General features: G+C 46.7%; 1 protein-coding gene across 1 annotated transcript in view; it reads right to left on the bottom strand.

The window, feature by feature from the left end:
- The window catches only part of LOC135812070 (uncharacterized), an 18,650-nt gene extending 1,202 nt beyond the window's left edge, over positions 1-17,448 (bottom strand). Inside the window, exons 1-4 of the mRNA XM_065325399.1 lie at positions 16,958-17,448; positions 11,815-11,957; positions 2,853-2,959; positions 1,656-1,728 (exon numbers count right to left, since the gene is read on the bottom strand). Coding sequence (XP_065181471.1) covers positions 1,656-1,728; positions 2,853-2,959; positions 11,815-11,957; positions 16,958-17,204 — 570 coding nt within the window. The 5' untranslated portion in view covers positions 17,205-17,448. The remainder of the gene's footprint in view (positions 1-1,655; positions 1,729-2,852; positions 2,960-11,814; positions 11,958-16,957) is intronic.
- Between the last annotated feature and the right edge of the window lie 52 nt (positions 17,449-17,500).

Here is a 17,500-nt window from a genome sequence, read left to right as displayed (position 1 = left end):
CAAGAACAGTTACTATACATGAAGTTCAACGGCAACAACAACAGCAATAACAACGTCAATGACAACAACAACAGCAATAACAACGTCAATGACAACAACAACAGCAACAACAGCGGTCCTGGGACCACTTACGTACACACTTGCCCTGCCCCCTGCGTGCCTGCGAACACGCTGAAATCTTGAGAAGCCAGTTTGCGGCTGACACCGTACACCTATGACTGTTGGCGGTAATCACATCGGGTGTATTGTACTGGAAGACCAGTAATGGTAAGGAACATTTGAAAAATTCGTTACCATTTGAAGTCGTTATGTGCAAAACTATTATGTACGTCCACAGCCATTTGCCAGTTTTTGAGACACAATTCGTCAGAATTTCACCTCGCTAACCCACAAATATCCGCTTTAATTGATGTTAAAATACCTGGTCTTACAGATTCACTGGTTTGAGGGAAAGACACAACTGACTGGAAAAGTCTGAAGGAAAAGTTGACTGTCACCACCAGGATTCAAACCAGGGACCTTCGCTTGAGGCCAGCGATGCTCTAACCGCTGAGCTGAGGTGTAGGCGTCATCCCAGCAGAGAGCGTTCAACATTTTCTTCAGACTTCGTAACTCACACTTCCTGTGAATCCACACATATGTTTTATTTTACATCTCAAGTCAAATGGGCAATCATGCCCAATGTTATGATGACGATGGACTGGAAGTGAGAACAGATTTAAAAAAAGATAACCTGGATAAGTGGAGTTGGTTGTTCCAACGAGGAACGCACGTTTCTTGCCGAACTTGACATTTGACTGACTCATGACTGCCATCCGGAGCACACGAGCAGTCAAATACACAGACACACATACACATACACACACTCGTGCGCATGCTCACACACACACACACACACACACGCACACACACACACACACCTCAGACCTCAGACCTGCCCATCGCGGAAGCGATGATAGCGAACAGCTATGTTAGACATAGCAACTTGTGCTGGGATTACACCATTCAACAGCTTGCAAGGCCGATGAATTGACCGCCACTATTTGTAGCCTGGTGTCCACCACACAGCTGATTGAAGTGACTTTTTCTGGCCAGTGAATCCCATTTTTTCATTTGTTTTCCATTTGTTTTCTTTTTTTTCTACACACACCACACCACATACTCCGGCATACACTGGCTGTTGGTAACCACCCAGGAGAATGAAAGAAAACTCAGGAAGAGACTCTTCCTGACTTTTCTTTCATTCTCCTGACACACACATACACACACACACACACACACACACACACACACACACACACACACACACACACATACACACACACGTACACACACACACACGTACACACACACACACACACACACACACATACACACGTACACACGTACACACACACACATACACACACACGTACACACACACGTACACACACACGTACACACACACACGTACACACACACATAATCACCTGAAGCTTACACTTGGGTTAAACGGGATGACAACACACACACACACGTACACACACACACACACACACACACACATACACACGTACACACGTACACACACACACATACACACACACGTACACACACACGTACACACACACGTACACACACACACGTACACACACACATAATCACCTGAAGCTTACACTTGGGTTAAACGGGATGACAACACTTCTCTGTGTCGTGTAGAAAACGTTGAAGTTGGTCACCAGGGAACATCTGAACAACGACAACGGCATGAACGGACAGCAATTTGGCTTGTTCCTATTCCGTAATATACAGAGAGGTTCCGCACACCGTAATTACGCTAGTAAAAACCAAGCAATAGATCTACGGAAAGTCTTACGTACACCGCACGCGCATTTGTGTTCTGCCGCACGATATTTTTCCTGTCCCGTAGCTGCCCCTGGCAACTCCAAACGTGACATTGAACGACCTCGGGAGGGAGTCATACCCCAATCCACTTACAGAGCACCTCCGTTAGTAGAGCTCCATCTACGTACTCAGCGTGGACAATTTTCCGCAATTGGAGTGCAAACTCGCGAATACACGGGTTTTTCCCGCCCACTTACGCAGAGTTGCTCAACTTTACGTAGTATTGAGCCTCTCTATTATCAAAAAATCATTCTGAATCCCTTAGGCCCTAGCTAGATTCCCCACCTCTCATGAACACACGCACGCACGCACACACACACACACATACACACACACTGCGTGGTACAAACCTGCCACTCAAGACCACCTGCCACTAAAGACCGCTTTTCTGGCCCCAAGGGGTGGTCATTTAATAGTTACAGGCTTTTTTAAATACACTTCCAATAGAAAAGGACATGTACTCTGAGGAAAAATACCGGCTTGGGAGATCTATTGAAAGACTGATTCTGATCAACTGGATACATACTTCTCTGGCGAAATAGTTGTCTTCAAATACTTCTGATTGTATTCAGGACTGAGGGAGAAGCCTAACTATCATAACACGTGTGCTAGTAGTTCTCTCTGTGAAGAGACAATTTCATCTATGTGAGCGAAGGAGCACTGGGCCGGGCTTCCTTTCCTCTGTGTCCTGACCTCGTTGCTATAGAAAATAAATAAATAAATATGGCGGTCGTACGCGAGAGAAAGTCTCATGCGGAAAAAAAGTACACCAAAGTCAGTAGCGCCGTTCAGTGTCGTGCAATGTTATCGCATGAGCTGATTGTTTAGCTAATTGGTAACTGGTGGTGTTAGTGGACATTGTAGCGTAACTTGTAGTTTCTTGGTCCTTTTTTTCTTTGCGATAAAGTACGTATTAAAGATAAATAATTCGGAATCTCCGTCGTGAGATTCGCGACAACCCCACTCACGTGATCTCTATGCCACCTTCATCTGCCGCTGGTGCTTGCCAAACAAGGCGCAATGGGCTTGCATACTTGTGGGTTTTAGACGTCTGATAAAGGTTCATCAGCCCACTCTGTCATTGGGAAGAAAATGACATCAATAAACAACAAAATCCAGGTTATAGATAATTACAGTAAGTCCTGCTGGATCAGGCCCTACTAGTACATTGGCTGTCTTTCTCCTTTGTTGTCTCGATCACTATTTTCTTTTGTCTTCTTCTTCTCCTCTCTTTGTTATGGTCTATCAGTAGGAGGTGCATTCGGAAAAAAAACTAATATCTCAGGCGCGTTGCCTGCATGAGGCACGGGAGCACGTGCACCCCCCCCCCTCCCCCCACTCCGCCTGTAAAATTTTGATCTAGGTTCGACATGCACATGACGACCATGATGACATGCGCCAGCCATTTAATATACACATGATACGATACAGATAACACCATGCAGTTTGGTGAAGCGGCCGCACATGCCCCTACAGTCCATTCATTGGAAACTGGCACCCTAACTTTTTGGTGTCTCCCGCACATAGTTGTACATATTATGAAAACAACATTACATTCTGCATTGTGTGACCCGTGCAATTACTCCTTGCCACATTTGAGGCCACAAAAGTCCAAGAACAGGGAAATAGAAATTCAGCCAGGTTTTGCAAAATTAGAACAGGTATGCCCTGGCAAAATGTATGGAGAAGCAGATCCAAAACCAAGATTTTTGAGATTTAAAGTGGGTTTTTGATCCTCAATTCGGCCCAAATCCGACTTTCAAAAGCCAGCGGGACTGTTTCCGATGAATGGACTGTAAGAGTGGCGACCAGCTACGCCCCTGGCTGGTCTGATACGGTGGAACTCACTTAGGGCATGTTCAACTGTACGAATCCGTGGGCCCCGGACCTGGATTCGCCAAATTCGTACATGTTCGATTTTATGAATCCGGATCCGGGGAGCACAGATTCGGATCCAGTCAACCCACCTCCCAGAGGCGGATTCGCCGGATTCATTTCCATGGTACGACTCGTATCTACTCAAAACTCCACAATATGCATACAATAGGTCAAGAGTTCACCATACTGCGTACAGATACTACGGGATGAGCTGTAGCAATGTGGTTGCTAAGGTCTTGAAACAGATTATCAGGTGTGCACATTCGATTGTATCCGTCCGATCGAAGTGACCGGGTTGGCGGGGATCGGGGTCCAGTTACCACAATCGAATACAGCCATAGTAAAGTAGTTAGTAATGGCCTTTTTTGGTGCACGGATATTCTCCCATAAGCTCATATACAAATGCTGATACCTACTTGAAGTACCTTAATATACACCCCCCATTCATTACACAGAGCCTCGGCCAGTGTATATTCACTGTATTTTCTAGAAGAAAAATAAATACTGGTAATATACACCACTGTGGAGAAATAAATACAGGTCAGACCTCGCTATAACGACCCCCGTTATAACATAAACCTCACTACAACGTACAAATGTGAATGTCCCTGCCGAAACCGCATCACTTCTGTACAAAATTTCCTCGCTATAACATAATCCGCTATAGCGTAATGTTCGCTATAACACACTGTTTGCTGGGTCCCGGGCGCACGGAGACCTCAGCATAACGTAAAAACTCGTATAAAAATGACTATTTACACGGCATGCATGCCTTCTGGCGACGAATTCGAGACTGAGCCGTCCACCTCGGACGCAGGGAGTAGTAAAATACCGGTATTTTAGTACTCCCATTACTTTTTATAGGCTCTAAGGCCACACGTTTTTATTTCTATGTTTCTCGTCACCCGCGTGCATACGATTCAGGAGTCTGGAGGAAAAAAAGAAAAAAATGTGCTGCACTGACTGTGCATGTGGGGACCAGCACACTCATGCACATGTACATAATGTGGCCTGGCCTGCGCGACACATGATGCGAGGTCGCCATTTTTTGTGCGCAATCTAGCTGCACATGCACAGATTGTGACAGAAGCTCCTACCACATACTAGTTGCTAACTATGGATGCTATTTTGCATGGTGTATTGGTGGATTTTAGTTTGAACAAAGGTCTAATAAACTTTTTTTATTTTTCGGTCATTTTTTATTTTTTTCCACCTCTCGCATACATTTCTAGATTTTCAGGTGACGAGAAACATAGAAATAAAAACGTGTGGCCTAATCTTGTCACATGATTGTACAAGTACACGCACTACATGACTCTTGTCACCCCTTTGCTGACAAGCCTGTAGTCTGTACACATCTTTGCTAGTCATCATCATACCTGTATGTAAAACAGTACAGTTGTAATCAGTAAGTGAAGAGTGTCATTTTGACATACATATTGCATATTGGTGTGCCCAACTCATTATAACATAAACCTCGCTATAACATAATTTCTCCCATCCCCCAGAGATTACGTTATAGCGAGGTCTGACCTGTACTGTTAATATACACCATAGGAGTGAAATAAATACTGTTAAAACACTCAAACGTCTCTTATCCGGACGCCTCATATACGGGCATGTCTCTCTATTGGGCACCTTCAGCTCGAGTTCCTGTGGCAAAATGCTTCGAATTTGGGGATTTTGAACCTTTTTTCGCATGCATAATTCCATATTTGTCACTACCAACTTGTGTAATCGACACATTTTCATTAATGGATTCTTTTTTATCCTGAGCATGTCCGATACGTGCCAAATAGACTTCATCATAAACTGATATGGTACGTGATAGATGAGTTATCCTGAGATACGGGCAATTCTGAGAAACGGGCGTGCCCGGTCCCAAGGTGCCCGGATAAGAGACGTCCGAGTGTACCAGGTGTACTCCTTTTTAGGATTCAGACTGAGGTAGGTAGAAGTCGGATGTACCCTTTGCTGGAGTGTATATGGAAAGTATACACCGTCACACAAACCTCGGCGTTCGGCCTCGGTTTGTATTTGGTGTTTATGTAGAGGATATAACCCGAGTCAGAGGGTTATACCGGCTGAATATAAATCCCGACTGCGATAGCAGGAGGGATTTATATGAGGGTACGGTATAACCCGACTACGAGGGTCATATCCTACTTATGCCAGGTACCCCTACGCATTTCCAGAACAACGAACCTATTTGGAGATCTCCTACATCATGCAGTACATGAACATCTTCTGGTGGTTATCAGTTATCAATTGAAAGAATGGTCGAGCAAGATCAGAAGGAGATTCCTCCGTGGATGTTTGGCATAAGATTTCCTTTCAGTTCCAGTGCATATTGTGGCATCTTCATGATCTTGTCTTGAGTCGTGAGCGGTGCGGAAGTCGACTGAATTGCTGCGGTGCTGGAGTTTGTCGTTGAATCAAACTACCGTCACTAGTAGATTACAGCTTGGACTCTTTGGGAGTAAGTGTTACTATAATTATGGTACAGTGCTGATTTTCACATGCGGCATCTTATAATCAGTTTTGCTTGCAAGTAGATGCATTTGCATACACTGTTTTGTATCACATTTCAATCCAATCTATTGTAGCATTTTCCAATCGGGTTGAAGTACATGTACCGTGACTGGTATTATAAACTTATTACGAAGGAGACAGTCTGTTGATGATCTTCAACTCTTCGAAGTACAATGTACATTGCTGACCCATTCGGGATACTTCGTGGTTATTCGACGTTCTTTATCCTCAGATTCAGTATAACAGAATACTCTGTAGACGAATTCCAGGTCATTCTTCTTTTCCATTGTGTACTGTTCCTCGTCAGTGTGCCGTTCTGTGTGGAGTGTACACGTGCATGTGGTGTCCGTTGTGTCTGTTTATGTGTGGTCCGTGCGCTGGAGTACTGCCGCCGTACAAGTTCACTGCCTTTCAGGCAGTGAACATGTACGGTGGCAGTGCCCTAGCGTACGTACCGTGCACCGGGATTTATATTCTATATAAATCCCGCGCGGGATTTATACTGGCCAATATAACCATGGCTAGACGAGCGCTGATTGGCTGAAAACAGGCCCTCCGTACCGTACCATGGTATAAACTTCCATATACACTCCTGCTCAGGGTATACTCGTACGGATAAGACGTACACTGACAAGACTTACAGCTCGTGTATGACAGACTTGTCAGCAGGTCCCAACAGACCTAGCCTCGTAATTTAGCTACTGCATGTCGACAAATATTCGGCGCATAGTTATTTCCGGGTATTTTCGGCCTGGTCATGTTTGGCCGAAAATCTGTTGCAGCCGACATTAAATTTTGGTTTTGCAAGGTTCAGTGTGACGGTGTATACAGGCGGCAAGCAGCAGTGCAGGCCGAAAATCTGTTGCAGCCTAAATGTGTTGTAGCCCCGGGAGGCCGAAATTTGAATGGGCCGAAAATTTGTCGACTTTAAATACTGTACTAAGATTTTGGTGATTTGGTATACATGTACCCGCCCCGCCACACACATGACAGGACCGCTTGACAAGTACTTTTAAGTATAAGGTATGTCACCGTGACAGTGCTGGAGGAGGTCACGGCGTTTGCAGCGTGGTGAAGCCTGGTTTGGTGACAGCAACCACTCGTACATTTCTGAGAGGAGTTTTAGAAACACATTTGAGCATTTTGACATACTGCACATGATTCGGCATTGTATTAGCGGGGCCGCAGGAGTCAACTTTGGATGAGAACTACCTCAGATACTACCCACTTTTCCCATTCCCCCGAGGGGATACGTCTTATCCGAGTACAGTCAACTTCGCTAATAACGACTGCGGCTATAACGACAATTCGCGAATAACGACAGAATTTCCATGCCCAGAGCAAAGTCCCATCCAACTGTGACACATGTAATGAGACTTCGGGTATAACGACACTTCGCGAATAACTTCGAGACACTTTTCTGATGCCCCGCCGAGTGTCGTTATAAGCGAAGTTGACTGTACCACTGAACAAGGTTCCAGGCTCGGTGAACATTCAGTGACTAGCACTGGTTTAGAGCAGCAAAATAGATCTTAGAGTTTTAAAAAAGGTATTAAAGAGGAATTTAAAAAATTAGGAGGAGAGAATGGACCAAAGGCTTCCATCCAAATATAGGATTTTTAATTAGGATTTTTAACCCTTTACCTTCTGACCATAAATGTACAGGAGCAGACCGGCAGATTTGAATCAAGTATAACTCATTATTGGTTCACTTTTACTATGTAGGAAGGCATATTTTTCTGAATGGCAATGTATCACTGAATCGTTTGACACCAAAATAAATAAGAAATTCCGATTATTTCTTGCCAAAAAGACCGAAACACAAAATTGATTCATTGCGAACGATGTACTGCAGGACTTACAGGCTGCAATTGTTATTTTACATAGTTGTTCCTGTTCTTTTTACATATGTACATAGCAGGTGCTGCTGAACTGAATCCACGACAAGCTAGGCCTTGTGGTGAAGATGATACTTCTCGAAACAATTGTGCCGCTCGATGTGGAAGTAGTGATCACAAGTACGGCACTTGGTTTGGCATTTACGCTCCACTCTCTGCTCAGAGAAGTTGTAGCACCAATGGCAATTTCTCCTGATGCCGGCAGTGTGGACTGGCAGGTGCAAACCAGGAGCAAGTGGAGCAGCCCTACCTGCTGCAGATCGGCGGCCAGGAGGAGGACGGGGCTTCTTGTACAGAGGGACGTCAGCGTCACTAGCAATGCCACCAAGTTGGCGCATGAGCTGAACCCTGAACTCTTCATGGTCATACGTGACGTTCCTCTGGATCTCAGGATGCTCCGACCTGTAGGACTCAAACAGTACCATGCTGTTCACACACGATATCTCCAGGTAGTCGAAAAAGATGGCTTTCCAAAACTTCCTGCTCTTTCTGCTGACTCGATATGGAGTGCACCGCTGATCAAAGACATCAACTCCACCCATGCCATGGTTGTACTCATTGACTACTTGGGGGGTCTTGATATCCACATGCACATGTTGGCCGTTGACCTTGGCATGACGCTGCTTCATTACATGGTCGGTGGCTTTGTGATACGTCGATAACATTGTAACCACTTTGCGATCTTTCCATTGAACGACAACGATTTGACCATTCCTGACATAGCGCATTGAGCCACGCTCACGTTTTTCGAACTGTTTTGTAGTCTTCAGTGGTCGTGGAATCTGCTGCCGGTTGACTCGAACTGTGCCAACAAGATGGCACCCATTTTGAAGCAGTGACGTTGCCAGTTGTGGAGACGTGTAGAAATTGTCGGTAAAGACAATGTATCCGGCTTGCTGGTAGTTTTCGGTCAAGTTCACGACCACAGCATGGGTAAGTCCAACTTCTGTCTGACCATGCACAGCACCACAGTAGACATCGAAGTCGACAAGGTATGATGTTGTTACATCAGCCAAAGCAAACAGCTTGATTCCCCATTTTATAGGCTTGTTTGGCATGTATTGACGTAGCGTGCTTCGCCCTTTCATCTTTATCATGCGTTCATCGACACTGACGAATTGGCCAGGTTGCAAATACTTCTTGCACTGTTGCTTCATGTGGGTATCCAACCACCTCAGTTTGCGCAGCTGGTCATCTTGGTCCTCTTCAGATGGTAGACTAACATGCAGGAATGTCATGAGTGCCCTGAAACGGTCGCGTGATGGGATGAAGGCCCTTGCCCATGTGCCGTGAAAAAGGGACGTTATCCGCCAATAGTCACTGAGCTGGGGCAAACGAAACATACTCATATACAGAAGTAGACCAATAAGCTTCTGCATCTCATCTGCAGTGCATTCTTTCCATGCTCCATATCTGTCTGCGTAGCAGGGATAGTCTAGGTTGTTCATCCACGCATACTCATTCGTAGCATCTGCAATTTTCTGGAACTCAACTGGCCCAATAAATAGTTGGAAAAAATCCAACTCGTTCTGGGGATTGCAATTATCAGGCAGGTGAACTCCCTGAGGACGCGGTGGGTGAAAATCTGGCAGTTGTCCTGCACTAGGTGCTACATCATCATCACTCCAAGCACGCACATCATCAGCAATGTCACCATGTGCGTCACCATGTGTGGGGGCAGGTTGAGCATTACCTCCTCGACCACCTCGGCCTCTTCCACGTCCTCTGCCACGTCCTCTGCCACGTCCTCTGCCACGTCCTCTGCCACGTCCTCCGCGAGCGCCACGAGCGCTTACTTCGTCAGCCTCAGTAGCAGAGTCCTCGCTGCTGTCGATGTCGCTGCTGTCGATGTCGCTGCTGTCAATATTTTCTACTTCACCGTTTTCAAAATCGGGGGCGTCTTGTTCCGAATCTGACGCGGAATCGTCGCTGAACTCACCCTCGCTGGATGAATAACAAATATCGGAGACGTCCCCGTCATCTATCCGCTCGAAATAATTGAGGGCCTCGTCAGCATTCATCGTTGTCTCCAAACACTGTACTCAATTTCAAATGTACGATAAATATTTGGAGCGTGATTTTCAAAGCCGATTTTCGGCATGACATTGAGTGGGACGACTGTTCGTTTTCGATCTGTACGTGTGCAGCATGATCTCAGGGACCCGCAGCCAAAGTTTGGCATGCTTCCGGTGAACGGTCACGGAGTTTTCATGCACTTTCTGTGCGTGCATTCATCGACCGAATTCGGTCGATTCATGTGCGTACCGAAGGTAAAGGGTTAATTTTAGCTTGGCAAATCTGAAATCATAATTCATCGACATCAGCAGAGCGTTCAACTCCCACCAAAAAAAGAAAAGAAACCGTATGTGCCCGCGTGTTTGGGTATGCAGAAAGTTCACACTCGCATCCTGAATGTAACGCGTATTGTACAGTGCTGGCCGGAGAGAAATCCAGCCCCGTGAATAGAATAGCGTTGCCGGGCGCTACGCAGCCCTACAGTCCATTCATCGGAAACTGGCCTGCTGTCTTTTGAAAGTCGGAGTTGGGCCGAATTGAGGATCAAAAACCCACTTTAAATCTCAAAAATCTTGGTTTTGGATCTGCTTCTCCATATATTTTGCCATGGCATACCTGTCCTAATTTTGTAAAACCTGGCTGAATTTCTATTTCCCTGTTCTTGGACTTTTCTGGCCTCAAATGTGGCAAGGAGTAATTGCACGGGTCACACAATGCAGGATGTCACTGTTGTTTTCACGATATCTACAACTATATGAGAGAGACACCAAAAAGTTAGGGTGCCAGTTTCCAATGAATGGATTGTAGCACTACACGCACTGGCCAGCTGCGCACTTGAACGCGGCGCTACTTTATTCATGAGGTTGGAATTCTCTAGCCAGCACTGTAGGATCAGTGGTACGCTGTGGGGTGTAGCCGAACCTCACCACCACCATCACCCACCCCACCACCCACCTCGCCACCACCATCACCCACCCCACCACCACCATCACCCACCTCACCACCACCATCACCCACCCCACCACCACCATCACCCACCTCACCACCACCATCACCCACCTCACCACCACCATCACCCACCTCACCACCACCATCATCCACCCCACCACCACCATCACCCACCTCACCACCACCATCACCCACCCCACCACCACCATCACCCACCTCACCACCACCATCACCCACCTCACCACCACCATCACCCACCTCACCACCACCATCACCCACCCCACCACCACCATCACCCACCCCACCACCACCATCACCCACCTCACCACCACCATCATCCACCTCACCACCACCATCACCCACCTCACCCCATCATCAATCCATTTGGATGGGCACAGATACGCGCACGCACACACGCACACACACACATGCACGCACACACCACACACACACACACACACACACACACACACACACACACACACACACACACACACACACACACACACACACACACACACACACACACACACACACACACACACACACACACACACACACAAACACACACACATACACACACACAAGCACACACACACACACACACACACACACAAGCACAAATCAATTCAGATGTGCACGGATACATATTGCTTACACTTGAAGGATAACATGGACTCCCTGCAGTGAAGGGCAGAGAGAACCTGGTGGGAAAAGACCCGACTGCGTCCGTTAGCAGTATGGTTCTAGTCTTCTGACCACGGCAGACAAAGCCTGACAGTGCTGGACCGGTGATGGTGACTGTGGTGCAGGCAACGACAAACAAGCTCGCACGGATCAGCCTCTAAACAAAGGTTAGATTCTCAATGACATCATCATGCCACCAACATGCTTTGCACATGTGCTGGGTGGCAAGACCAAGCTTGGGAGATCGCTCTGTCACGGGAAAACACCTCAAAAAAAGACACCATCTTTATACCGACACGTTTTGTGCTGGGTGACAAGCCTAGGCTTGGGACTGGGTGACTCTGTGGGTGTTTTGTGCTGGGTGGCAAGCCTAGGCTTGGGACTGGGTGACTCTGTGGGTGTTTTGTGCTGGGTGGCAAGCCTAGGCTTGGGACTGGATGACTCTGTGGGTGTTTTGTGCTGGGTGGCAAGCCTAGGCTTGGGACTGGATGACTCTGTGGGTGTTTTGTGCTGGGTGGCAAGCCTAGGCTTGGGACTGGGCGACTCTGTGGGTGTTTTGTGCTGGGTGGCAAGCCTAGGCTTGGGACTGGGTGACTCTGTGGGTGTTTTGTGCTGGGTGGCAAGCCTAGGCTTGGGACTGGGCGACTCTGTGGGTGTTTTGTGCTGGGTGGCAAGCCTAGGCTTGGGACTGGGCGACTCTGTGGGTGCTTTGTGCTGGGTGGCAAGCCTAGGCTTGGGACTGGGTGACTCTGTGGGTGTGGCACCTCAAATAACGACATCATTCCGGTGTGCAGGGTGTAAGCTTGTCATCCAACAGGTTTATTTTATTTATTTATTTATTTATGGATTCCCCAAAGGCCGAGGCCTAAGTCGAGGGGGTCTCCGTTCATGGCTTACTGGGAATATATCTGCAAAATTATAACATTATAGATTGAGAAGAGGAAGGGTTATAACAAATGCGTACTGTAGAAATCAGCCATAACATTCAGGCGTTACTATGTTACAGAAACTCTGGAAGGAATGAAACCAGCGGGTTCAAAGCGGGTGTTGGCAAAGATGGTGCGGACACGAGACACAAAGCAATGACTATTTTGGGTAGTTCTAAGGTCAAACCGTGACCTGGTCAGCAGCAGATAGTTGCGTGTCAGTGGCAGTCAATATCGCTCATGGATAGGAAATGCGTATCTGCCCTGGTAGACAGCCCCAGGGCTTGAAATCATTTGTCTTATAGTAAATTATAACGGGCACAGGTCCTCCCTCATTATAACGAGTCCGGTTAGTACACAAACCCCGTTACTCGTAGGGGTGAAACAATTATACCGAATACCCGAGTACTCGCTCGGTTTTTTCAAAAATAATTGTACTCGGAATAAATCAGAGTACTCGTTCATACATGGTACATGCATTTACCATAGAAATCTACACACGGTTTCAGGGCAGCAGTTGGCAGATATTGATGTGCAGACTGTGTGGTGAACATTTGACCACGAGCAGAGAGAGCCAAAATGACCCACCAACCAATATACCCGAGAAAAATGACTGCTACTCGGTTCAATCAGGGTTGTATCATGTGATTTTAAGGTAGCAGCCTGGTCCTAAATTTCATATTGCATTCAATTGACCGTAACTTTGGTGTCTCTCAATGGATTTGAGTGAAATTTGCACCACACACTCCTGCCACTATGCTGGCCCTCTGGACATGATTTAAAAGTTCTTGTGCCTCACTGACAGGCTTTACAGGCCGGAAAGACTCAAAATTCCGGCATAGTGCCACGGTTGGCGAGCCACCCAGGAGCCAAACAAATACATCTACAATTTTTTCACATTTTCTAGCCAATTCTGTCCGTGCGCAGGATCCAAGCCTAAAAAACGTCCAGAAGCAGCCATGGGTGGTGGGATAGGGCCCTTCGACGTGGCCCTGGAATCTGTCACAACGGCAGGAGTGGGCGTTCTGTCACAGACTCCCACAGACCCAAGTCAATTTTTGAATTTTTTAGGTTCAGGGCGTGCTAAGAGGTCGTACCTTTGATACAACATCCAGTGCTGGGACCTCCACAGCAAGCCATTTCCACAGCGCTTCAAACCGAACCCAGGATACCCTCCAAAATCGGCAAAGACTACCACTCACGTTCTGCTACTGCCTAGTACTGAATCCTACCTGACTTCTTGACACGACTCATACTTGCCAAAGTCACTAAATCAACGTCAACTACAATAATCAAGCCACATATCTGCAACGTCACGAGGGTGCTGGCAAAAGTCCTGCTGCACGTGGTTTTTTAACGTGATTTTTTGGACTTGGAGCAAAATTCTGCACACTTTCGCGTGTTTCCATGAAACGACAAGATGCGCACGGTCTGCTCACATTCAAATACAGTGCTGCCAGCAAATGACAGCGTGCAACAAAAAAATCTTTCCTTGCAAGGGCACATTTTCGGCCATAACTCTTGAACGGCTGGTCAGATCGAGACAAAATTTTCAGAGATGTTGCAGCTGTTCATGCTCTTTCAACTGATGTAGCACTCGATGTGAATTTCCAATTTCGATTTTTTAGGGATTTAGGACCAGGCTGCCACCTTAAGGCCCTTAGTGTGCACTTTTTAGGAGATGAAGAATACTCGAATACTCGAATATTCTAACGAAGAAAATCAGAGTACTAGAACTCGGGATCTCATTGCCAACTTTCACCCTACCCGTTAGTAAATAGAAATCGGACATCTCCTGGCGAAACGTGGTCTATACAACTGTTTATAGGTCCGGTTACAACATAATTCGTTTGTACATAAACTTCGTTATAACTACCCTTTTGCCCAGGTCCATAGAGTGCCAAACCCTCAGTATAAGATAATACTGACCATGCACAACCAAGGCCAAAACACACATAGGATAAAGCAGAAAGACGCAACATATTCTATCTATGTATCTGCTGTCTGCAGATTGAGTATGTATTCGTAGATATGGACGATCTTTTGCATCCAAGGAGGAGCTATGTTGGAGATTTTCAATTATCTTATAACGAGTTGAAGTGCCGAGAATTTATGTTGTATTGAGGTAGCCCAGGTAAGTACGAATTAGTGCCTATTTCATATTTAGCTGCAAGTCCTGTTACAAGATAAGTCTCGTTACAAGTGCATTTTCCTTGTTCTGTTTTAAAAGAACTAGGGGTGAAAGTTGGCAATGAGATCCCGAATTCGAGTACTCTGATTTTCTCCGATTGAATATTCGAGTATTCGAGTATTCTTCATCTCCTAAAATGTGCACATGATACGACCCTGATTGAACCGATAAGCAGTCATTTTTCTCGGGTATATTGGTTGCTGGGTAATTTTGGCTCTCTCTGCTCGTGGTTAGCGCTTTCCCAAAGATGCTCGCCACTTTTTTCGCAACTTTCCGTTGTTTAGGAAGAAATCGCAACTTCCGCAACTTTCTTCATTTTCGCGAACTATTTCGCAACTTTTCTGCAACCTTGGCCCCATGGCATGGGGTCAAAATATCAAGTCACCGACTACATGTCAGACAAATGCATACTAGCAAGAGTACATAACCCCCCAGAGTGTGCAACACCTGATCCAGCTCTGCATAGGGTCTTGGTCGAGCGGAATCGGATCTTCTGATGTCATGCATACACTCCACACCAGCGCAAGGCCGGTCTCGAGGCAGGGCACCATTGTTTTTGATCCAAGAGTACCCGCGACCCCCCGGGTTCCCCTCAGATGTGTACGGTATTATGACGCAAAGATCCGATTCCGCTCGACCAAGACCCTATGCAGAGCTGGATCAGGTGTTGCACACTCTGGGGGGGGGGGGGTTATGTACTCTTGCCAAGACCCTATGCAGAGCTGGATCAGGTGTTGCACACTCTGGGGGGTTATGTACTCTTGCCAAGACCCTATGTAGAGCTGGATCAGGTGTTGCACCCTCTGGGGGGTTATGTACTCTTGCTACTAGTACTCGGTCATTTCTCGCGTCTGCCTTCAGACTCTTTTCAGAGAAACGGTAGTTCAACGGTAGTTACGATAATGTGCATTCCCTTTTCCGCGCACTGGAATGATGTAGGATACATGCAACAGGCTACTGGCACTGTGGAAAGTGGTGGTTCACAGCAGGAAGGGGTGTACGAGTTTGCTGTCGCTGCACTTCTGCTATTTCCGCTCCTATTTTGGTGGTTTTGCACAACTACTCTCCAAATTTAGGTTGCGATATTAGCAACTTCTGAGCTTTTTCTGAAAATATGGACGCGATTTCAGCAACTATCACTTGTTTTGACAAGGTTGCGAAAAGCGTAAGTTGCGAAACACTATGGCATCTTTGGGAAAGGGCGACTCGTGGTCAAATGTTCACCACACAGTCTGCACATCAATATCTGCCAACTGCTGCCCTGAAACCGTGTGTAGATTTCTATGGTAAATGCATGTACCATGGATGAACGAGTGCTCTGATTTATTCCGAGTACGATTATTTTTGAAAAAATCGAGCGCGTACTCGAGTATTCGGTAGAATTGTTTCACCCCTAAAAAGAACTGTGTATATAGCTAGACTTGGGTTGAGAGCCAAAGATTAGTTTATAAGAAGAAAAGAGAACCAAAGAGCTACAAGTTACGCTATAATATCCACTATCACCAACAGTTACTTGACGTTGCCAGTTATGTGTAGAACGTCAGTACCGTTGGTCAGTGTCGTGCAATGTTACCCGGCATGAACTGATCGTCAAGTAACTGGTGCTGTTAGGGCGCGTTCAGACTACTGTGAATCCCGTCAAACCGTGAATGGCGATAAACCTTGAAGGACATTCGCACTACGATAAACTAACGTTACTGTTACGTAAGTTTTGCAGCTCTCACCGCGGTACTGAGAAAGGATTTTCCCTTTTTCCCAGTCTGAGCACTTTTTTTACTGCCGGAAAAGTGTTACCGCCACAGCAGCCGCGGCAGTAAAACTGTTCTGCCGGTAACATGCCAATAACGTCACGTGATCAAATCACCTTGGAAACTTTCCCAACCGGTCACTTTTTATCGGTAGTCTGAACGCACCCTTAGGGGACACATAGCGTAACGTGTAGCTCTTTGATCCTCTTTTCTTCTTTAGAACTGTGTGTACATTGTGTTTTCACTTACGGTTGTAAAGCTGTCCTGCTTGGTAGCCACACGTCGTGTCAGTGGTTATGCGATACGGACTGCTCTGGAGCGGTTGCGATGCTGCGGTGCCGTGTTCCACACGCAGCGTGTTGCACTGGGCGTACTTCATGCCCACCTTGTACGCTTCAGCACCGCGGTACAGGCACTGCAGACTGAGAACGAGGATCACGGTGAGTCCACGTAGGAAGGCACCGGCAGTATGCGTCTGGTCCAAGTCCGTGCCCATCTTTCAGTTTGCGAAGCCTTCGAGACGGTGTTGAGTGTTGTTGTACACTGCATTGGTGGACCACCACGGTGCAAACACCACAGTGCAGGGAGGAGACGAAAATTAACAATGCTAACACCGTTGCACGACAAATGAGGGCGGTGACGGCGGGCGAGGATTTGGGAAGCGTTCTCGATCGACACTTTGACACTTTAAAGGTTTTGCGAATTCTGGGAGCGAGAACCGGACCAACGCGGCACGTGAGCGGAATAGGCGATAAGGGAGCACCACTAACACCAGTCCTATTTCCTGACACT

The sequence above is a fragment of the Sycon ciliatum genome, chromosome 3, assembly GCF_964019385.1.
Source record: "Sycon ciliatum chromosome 3, ocSycCili1.1, whole genome shotgun sequence".
In the NCBI taxonomy this organism is placed as follows: Eukaryota; Metazoa; Porifera; class Calcarea; order Leucosolenida; family Sycettidae; genus Sycon; species Sycon ciliatum.
Note: the sequence above shows the minus strand (reverse complement) of the source record. Positions and strands in the feature narration are given on the sequence as shown.